Here is an 8,888-nt window from a genome sequence, read left to right as displayed (position 1 = left end):
ACTTGATAATAGCATTATTTATTACATATTTTACTTTTTATTTAATCATTACTCTTATATATTTAATTATTTTTATTGTAATAATATACATTATATTTATTAGGATATTAAACAAATAATATTGTAAGAAAACACCAATAATTATAACCCATCATAATAGGCTCTGAATTGTGTAATATTATAAGTTAACTATCTTGAATTCATAATATATGAATTACATTTATTAACTGTATAATACTGTGTATGACAGAATATATGTCTGTCTTATTCCAAGTACAAAACAGAAAAGTTAATACAATTTAAATATAATACTTAAGGTATTTGTTTTTTAATTCTGAAAATAAACTATAGAATGACTGTAGAATTATATAATTTCACTTGATAATATATTTTATTTTATATAAATTAATGATTTGTATATTGGTAATCCAAGGATGTTGTATCAATTATTTTATTAATATTATAGTGTAATATAATCTCTAATGCTATATATGAACATCATTTTCCTTTACTGTCAAAATATTAAAAATGTATGGTTTAATAATGTTATTAAAATGATACCTAATATGTTAATTTATTTATATTTTTTTTGTAATTTGCTTTTTCGCTAACCATTTTAAAACATGAACCGAAACTTCAATTTCTTTTTTTTTTTGTTATTATGATTTGTATTTAATGAATTTCAATTCATGTTTAAATTAATAAAAATAATGCTTTAAACATATCTAAAGATAACAAAAAATATACAAAAATACCATAGGCCACAGATTAATGGAAGACATTTCATTGGTTCAATACTTTGCTATTGTACAAAAATCAGTAGTAATTATATTTTTTTATAATATTTAAATAATATATTGAAAATTAACTTAGTTTCCTTTCTGCTTTCTAATTGATTAATATGTCTAGAAAAAGGTTTGCTTTTGATAAATGATCAATATGTAGCCGTGTAAATAAACAAAAATATATTTTTGTACTGCAATTTTAAGGAATTCATTTAATAACTAATGACAAAATCACCTAATATAATACAAAAGCCATTATATATTTCAATACTATAAAATTCAAGTAATCAATTCTGCCATTGTGATTTTCTTAGTAATTTTTGTTTTTAATATTTTTTAAAATAGTTGAAATTATGAACAAAGGTGCATAGAATTTATTGAGAAATAAATATTACTTCTCAAAATCCATTGGGTAAACATATATTGGAAAAAGACATTCAAACTATTTGTGAATACAGAGTGACATACAGTGGCGCCTGAACCTATTTTCATTCTAAATTATGTTTGTCAATTTTAATAAATATTTTTGACAAAAGGTTGCCCCCGAGAATATCCGTGGCTCGAATTAGATATACTTGTTTTCGCTCTAATAAATTACGTACCAATTACATAAAACGTAATTATGTAATCGGGCACGCACCCAGGATTTTTTGTTTGGGGTCTCACAAATTTTTATATTTTCCTTATAAATTAATAAACAATTACCATTAATCTGAATTTTATAGTTAAATATAAAATCTATGAATTGCTAAAAATCTAAATATCCCAATGTTCAGATGATTTGCGGGGCTCGGGGCAGAGTAAAATTGCAGGGCCTTAAATGTCGAAAGTATCATTATCGCGCGTCAGTTGCATATTGGAACTCAAACGTGTGCAAATAGTCTTAATAAATATAGTACCTTGCACTTACAACAATATGAATAAGTATATAAATCAATTATATAGTAAACAATTTTACATGAAAAAAAATGATATGTACATTTTTTTTGCTCATAAATTTAACTTTTTTTTATTGTATCTATGATCTATGAAAGCAACGGCTGTTCAACTGTGATGAGAGCGTAGGGCGCCGCTCGTCCTGCTCTAAGGATGCCTCTGCCCAATGTACTTACATAGACTAATTCGATGTATTTTAAGATCAATAAAAAAAATTTTTAAATATTTTTTTTTTTTTTTATAACTATTACCACCAGTGTCATATTTAGTAATTTTGGGCCCCGGGGCAAAAAAAAAAAAATTGGCCCCCCTCTGAGGAGCCTATCCACGGAAAATATAGGTGATAGATCCTCATGAACTTAAAGGTACGGTTTCCCTGCAGCGTCTAGACGCTGCATCTAGACGCCAAGACCCTAGATTATGTATTTTGTGTATGACTGGTTTCGCTACTCGCGTTTGACGCGACGGGCCAATCGCTTTGACGCGGCGTCCGGCGTCAGTACCGGTCCGGACCAGTGTTGCGTCAAGACGCCTGGAGAAATTCCCGAAATTCCCGACATTTTTCATCGTCGTTAATAAGATGTCCACTAATCAAACTTTTAAAGAACCCTTCGGATTTCCTTGTGGAAAACAAACTTTTGAAAGGTTTTCTTTTTTTTGGAATAAAGTTCATAAGTAATTCATTTTCAATTTCTTCATTACGAAACAACAATTCGCAAATAGTATTATTATTATTAATGATACTGTTCAAAATAAAATGTTGATTCATTTTTAAAAATCAAAAAATCAGATCATAGGTATGTGGAAACTACGTGTGGAAGAGACAACGGTCGCAGTAGTACTAAAAGAATGGGATAAAATAATAAAATTTGCAGCGTCTGACGCTACAGAGAAAACAGGGTAAACGCAGCGTTCAGACGCCGCGTCAAGACGCGTCGTTCTATCGCGTCTAGACGCTGCAGGGAAACCGTACCTTTACAGATATTCTAAAATCAATGCTTTTTTTGTGTAGTAGGCACACCAACGCACGCTACATGCGATAACATAATACACCGTATTATTATAAATAACTATATATTTATTGACATTATTACAACAAACTTGGGAACTGATAATAGGTACCTATATTAATAATATTCTATATTGCTGATAGCTATATTGTTAGAAATATATTAATAATATTTATTAATAAATTAAATACATTAACATTAATTTATGATACTGTTATTAAAAATAAAAAAAATAATAATTTCAAAATAATTTTAAAAGTTCAATAATTCACAAGTTAGCAAATAATTAACGACCACAAAATGTTGGTGCCCCCAAAAAACTTGCGCCCAGGGCAGTTGTAGCCAATGCCCCCCCCCTTAAATTCGGCCCTGATTACCACATAGTAAATAGTAATCGCTAGTACTTAGAATACGCTAGTATCCATAAATCTAGTAATAATTTCCTCAAAAACAAACAATTTATCATGTACCATTACTATTATATTAAACTTATATCTTACAAAATAAACAAATTTGAAAAAAAAAACAATTCAATACAATTATAATAATTATTAGTGACAAAGTAATAAGGTATAATAATATGTATTCCTAACCTTGGGTGCGCCACTGGATGTAATAACATCATATGTGTACATAATATGTATAATCCGAACATAATATGTGATGATGTCAAACCATACAATGTTGTAGAAAAATATTTTAAACATGATCGTGGACCGCTGATTAAAATTGTGATTCTTTATAATATAAAATATTTCATTTATTATTATCAGGGTCGCGTTAAAGCAAGCGTGGATCCAAAAGAGGGTCGCGCTCTAAAGCTACAACTTATCATACATATATCCTACATATATTTATGGCTATACGTCTCTACCCCATAAACGATTTCTAGATACGCCCCAGCTTTAAAGGGCAGGGTATTTGAATGAGGATAGTCACCCCCAGGCGTTTTAGTCTAGTTGAAATATTAAGACGCACCGTCATTACGCTCCCGTACAGCCCTAGACAGGGCTTATTCTAAGGATTATTACCTACTGCCCAAACACACTAAAAAGTTTGTTTTATAAAATTTATTTGGATTATAATACTTACCCCCTCCCCAAATAAATTGTATATTGATATTTTAGAATTTTAACCATCGCGTATACGGATCTTTTCTGTTATACGTATACCACTACCTATTTAAATTGATTTATTTTTATTACGCAATCTCAGTTATATGAATTGATTACCTACGTAAAAATGCTTTTAATTCCAAACATTTCGAGGCATAGGTACCTAGTGAGTAAATAATTAAAATATGTCAATATTATACTTTTACTTTGAATAGGTACTTGTTAGAAATTATTAACTACAATTTTACAATACAATACAAATATCTAAATAACGATAATATATTTTATATATATATAATTTTCTTTTTTTTTTAATGATTTATATCCTCCTCTTCTAAGACATCATCTGTTTTTAAGCCTTCAGAATTCAACGAGTGATCAAAAATGCCTTTAAACCAACCTTATTCTCGTGCTTTGGAAGTTTTTTTTAATCGACGGTTTATGAGTTTATCCATAACAAAGTTACAGGTCTTATATCCCATAATATTTAAAGTGGCATGTCAAATTGGACGAACAAATATTCATTTTCTGTTTCAACAAGAAGACTTTGACGATCTGAAGATTTTAAAATATTACTTGTATTTATGAAACGTTCTACGTCTACACTGTGTGGCTTGGCCGCTAGAACTCTAGAAATATTTATTATTATTGTATTGAATGAAGTATAAGTTGCAAGATAATCTATTAATTTAGCCATGGATATTTTGTGTACATTTTCGATTTCCTCTAATTCTAGTACTTCTGCATAATAGTTAAGCATGATAGTTTTGTAAAGTCTAAATAATTTCCAATAATCTGATGAAGTTCTTTTAACTGAACTTGAGTTAAATATTACGATCGTAAGGAGAAAAATCTTCCCATACAACGTACGTAATTTAAAATGTACAGTGGGGATGTTTCCCTCACATATTTTATCGCCCAACCCATGTGCGCAGCTGTTAACACTGACCATGAATGCAAATCTCCGCCTACCTTTCGGAACCGTTCGTGGCTGGTTAGGTGGCTACGTGTCTGTTAGCTGTTATCAGCATTTCAAAAAAAAGAGTCATTATCCGTTGGCGTCTCGTCGCTTTAACTACACGAAGCAGTTATTCCGCTTTGTTTTTTTCGCCAATATTCGTAATGCTGTTGTGGGTTAAACGTCGCCCACCACTACCGGTTCGATTGATGAACAGCTTTGTAATAATTCAATCCAGAATATCGTTGTGAAGTCGGTTCTATTATCAGTAGTTGTGCACGCAATACGATGGAAAATTTATACCATCAGACGAACAGATTGATACTGGAAACACAAGAACTGTTCCACAGATTGGAGAGCTCGAGATCTGAACTGGTTGAAGCTGATGTGCAATCCAAAATACTAACCATTTCACAGTAATCTATATGATTCACTTACATATGTCTAGTTTTATAGAAGTGTTGTTTTCCTTTTGGAAATAGCTTCTTATCAATTTGTATTATGTATGTTTTTAGGAACTGTGAACATCTCGATATTCTCGTGCACAAAGAGCCCGTGTCCAGACGTCATAATGCCAAACTACGTGTGGATCAACTTAAATACGATTACCAGCATTTACAGGTAAACAATAGCCATTGACTAGCTGGGTGCTGTAAGGAAAACATACACATTTTTTTAATATCCTTCAAACTTCACATGCAGTATGTTAACCTGGGTGATATTCCCATAAATTTTGATTAGAGATACTATACCGATAATTGTCTGAATATGGACATTTTTATGATTTAGATGGTAGTGGTAGTTGTAAGGGTCTTAAATATTAACAACTAATTGAGATTTATACATTTTTATTTTTTAAATAAATATGCATTAAATAAGAAAATTCAAAGGAATTGATACATCACAAATATATAGTGTACTGACAATAATTAATTCATTGTAATACAATATTTGTCTGAGAGAAACTCAATGTCTACTACAAAATAAAAATCTGTAAAAATAATTATATTTTATAATTCACCGTGAAGTGCTGAAGACTTGAGAGTAAACATAGTATTCCTGTGAATGTTCAAAATAATATTGAAATTATACGGTGTATTTGTAATATACTCTATGGGAACACTACTGGTTAACCTAAATATAAAGTTGTGGAAAAGAGGTATGTCATGGGTGAATATTGTCCATTATGCTATTTTAGAATACTGTTATTCGGACGAGTAATACATTTTTATTAATATATACTCAATGTTATAGTCTGCATTGAAAACGCATCAGCAAAATCAGCTGAAGAGATTGAGAGCTGAACAGGAACGTGAAGAACTATTGAATCGTAGGTTCACTAGAAATGCAGATACAACAATATTGATTGATAGTTCCATACAACATCAAAATTCACTTCAGGTTCGTTGATTTAAATGTAAACATATAATTATAAATTAATTGTATTGTCTATATCAGGGAGCACATCGAGGTGTTGATGACTTATTAGGATCTGGTGCCAGTATGCTTCAAAGTTTGCGTGAACAACGTGATCGATTAACAGCAACCCGTAACCGTTTAGCTGGAATCTTTGGTTCTCTGAGACTGTCCAATACAACTATGAAGTATATCGAAAAAAGGTTAAAAGAAGATAGGTATATATTATATGGTGGAATGGCAATCACAATTCTTCTTATAGTTATAGTTATGATATATTTCAGTTAACGAATAAATGTTTTTTATTTGTTTTTATGAACTTTATAATTTTTTATCTTTTGTTACACCATATGTTATTTACAGTTAAAATCTATTAGATATTAACTGTTATTCAATTATTGGTAAAATAACCATAAAGACTTATTACTAAACATGTTTTATTAACATTAATTACATTCAAATGAAACTGTTATTATTACTATGATGAAAACTAAGAAACTATTATAATTTATTAAATACATTTTTTTTAAGAGCTGGACATAAAATTATTTTTTTACTTGTTACCTTTTTGTTATATATTAATTAATATACAAAATATGAAAATCCCCTTTACTCATTATTTGATTCAAAATAATTTTTATTATCTTTATCATAAAGAAAAGAAATTCCCTTTGATGTAATACTTTTTTTTTTTATATCTATCTGGTATTAACTGTTGTATAATTTACATAAAATAAAAAAAATTACCATTTGATAGTTATACTGAAGTAGTAACTGAAATTAATATGTTTATGTCTAAAACTATTTTTTTTTATTTTTTCTGATTAAATGTAACATTTTTGGTATGAATCTGGATTAACAAATGTTAAGCAATTTGATGGGCTTTAAATTATGTTGGGAAATTATTCTCAAAAAATATATCTTTGCAACCTATTATAAATATTACTTTATTTTAGAAACGTATTTTATAATCAATTAGGAAAATAATTTTACAAAAATATATGAAAAGAAATGTTTTAAAGATAAATTATTTTCTTTAAACAATAAACTATTCTAAAATAAAATAATAAGGATTATGGTAAAGAGTACTATAATAATACCTCATAATGACAATCGTTATATATTTTTTTTTTTGTGAAACTCATTTTGTTATATAAAAAAAAATAAGTCTTAATATTTATTAAAAACACCTAATTAGTAATTTGAAGAAAAGTATCATATTAAGTACACCTAAAATGTATGTCTAACTTCATAGATATTGAAAAAAAGCCATTAATTTTGAGTGTGATCTACTTAGTTAACACTAGTATAATATCTATACAATATATAGTGATGGCAAATTTATTGAAACATAGAATGTAGCAGACGGTAAAAAGAAAATGATCTCTTATAATGCAATTGAAATTAAATAATTTCTGCAGTACACTTTTATATTATGAAAACTGTCTGTGGAAGTCGGTGACATGGTAAAGATATTATATTGAAGCAATTACTCCATCAAAATTTGGGGGGTATTGCCATTTTAAGTTTAATAATAATTTGTTCAATATTGTATCCTACATCATCGAGTGTGATGAATTAAATAACTAACAAATTATAAAGGTATATTTTGTAAATATTAAATTTTATGTTTTGGTGAGTTATATAAAACCATCAGTAGAAGTGTAGGGTACCATATATAGATATGTTTAACCGTAACCAAAAATTAGATCAACAAGCCACTAATGGTGGTGATAAAGTAGTCTTACAGTACAACTATTAATATAGATCAATTGAATAATTTTAATTTTTTTTTATATTATTTTTAATGTACTTGTTTTTAAAGAACAAATATAATTCTTTGAAATTTTATTTTTATATTTAAGAGTTATTGAGTTATTATAAAAATTATAGCTGATTCAAGCAATTGCCTTGTCTATATTTGTAATATTTATGTGTTGAAATTTGTGTAATATTTATCTTTTCTAAAAATAGCAAACATTCAGAAGTCAAAGGTTAACTAAATATATTTTTATTTTCAAGTAAATTGCATGTATTATAAATTAATAAAGCTGATTTAAATGACGAGTATTTAATATACTTTTCATTTTTATCTTAACTATGCTATACTGCTGTTTTATATTTTTTTACAGAGATCATTAAAATTTATAATATGGCCCATATATTACTGTATCAGCAATTTTCTACTTATACCTTATACTTCTTTTTAGAACATCCAAGATTTTAAATTTAAATGAAATGATGTAGGTATAGTTGGTGGTAGTTAAAACCATTAGTTTAGTCAATATATGACTTAAGACCGGATATAATTGCATTAAAAATATTTTAAAATTGCACTAAAACGATGCCAAATTTGCAATGAAGATGCATTGCAAAAATGTACGTCGTAGTTATATTTTTTTTGTAAAATCACTTTGGAATTAATAATTTGTATATTTCATCAGGTGAAGTATACAAAAATTGCAATAATTGGAAGAAATTGCATTATTAAATTAAATAGGAAGACTGTAATTAATCTGATTCGTATACATATTTGATCAGATTTGATTTACTGGGTATCAATAAAAAGTTGCAATATAAATTAAATCCACTCTTTAGATATGACATTTTCATACATTAATTATATATATATATATATATATATATATATATATATATATATATATAT

At 27.9% G+C, this 8,888-nt stretch overlaps 1 protein-coding gene across 1 annotated transcript; it reads left to right on the top strand.

Moving 5' to 3' along the window:
* Positions 1 to 4,858: 4,858 nt before the first annotated feature.
* Positions 4,859 to 6,539, top strand: LOC112679552 (probable Golgi SNAP receptor complex member 2). The gene is made up of 4 exons (XM_025549404.1): positions 4,859 to 5,220; positions 5,320 to 5,425; positions 6,059 to 6,205; positions 6,263 to 6,539. The coding sequence occupies exons 1-4, from the start codon at positions 5,093 to 5,095 to the stop codon at positions 6,506 to 6,508; spliced, it is 627 nt and encodes a 208-aa protein (XP_025405189.1). The 5' UTR covers positions 4,859 to 5,092; the 3' UTR covers positions 6,509 to 6,539.
* Positions 6,540 to 8,888: the final 2,349 nt, after the last annotated feature.

The sequence above is a fragment of the Sipha flava genome, unplaced genomic scaffold (genome assembly GCF_003268045.1).
Source record: "Sipha flava isolate LNK unplaced genomic scaffold, YSA_version1 164_pilon_pilon, whole genome shotgun sequence".
Lineage (NCBI taxonomy): Eukaryota > Metazoa > Arthropoda > Insecta > Hemiptera > Aphididae > Sipha > Sipha flava.
Note: the sequence above shows the minus strand (reverse complement) of the source record. Positions and strands in the feature narration are given on the sequence as shown.

What these genes read in the sequence shown, in the direction of transcription:
- LOC112679552 (XM_025549404.1), top strand. Translation starts at nt 5,093, where the DNA reads ATGGAAAATTTATACCATCAGACGAACAGATTGATACTGGAAACACAA. An exon ending in AAAATACTAACCATTTCACA is followed by an intron (nt 5,221 to 5,319) that starts GTAATCTATATG and finishes GTATGTTTTTAG; the next exon opens with GAACTGTGAACATCTCGATA. An exon ending in ACGATTACCAGCATTTACAG is followed by an intron (nt 5,426 to 6,058) that starts GTAAACAATAGC and finishes TCAATGTTATAG; the next exon opens with TCTGCATTGAAAACGCATCA.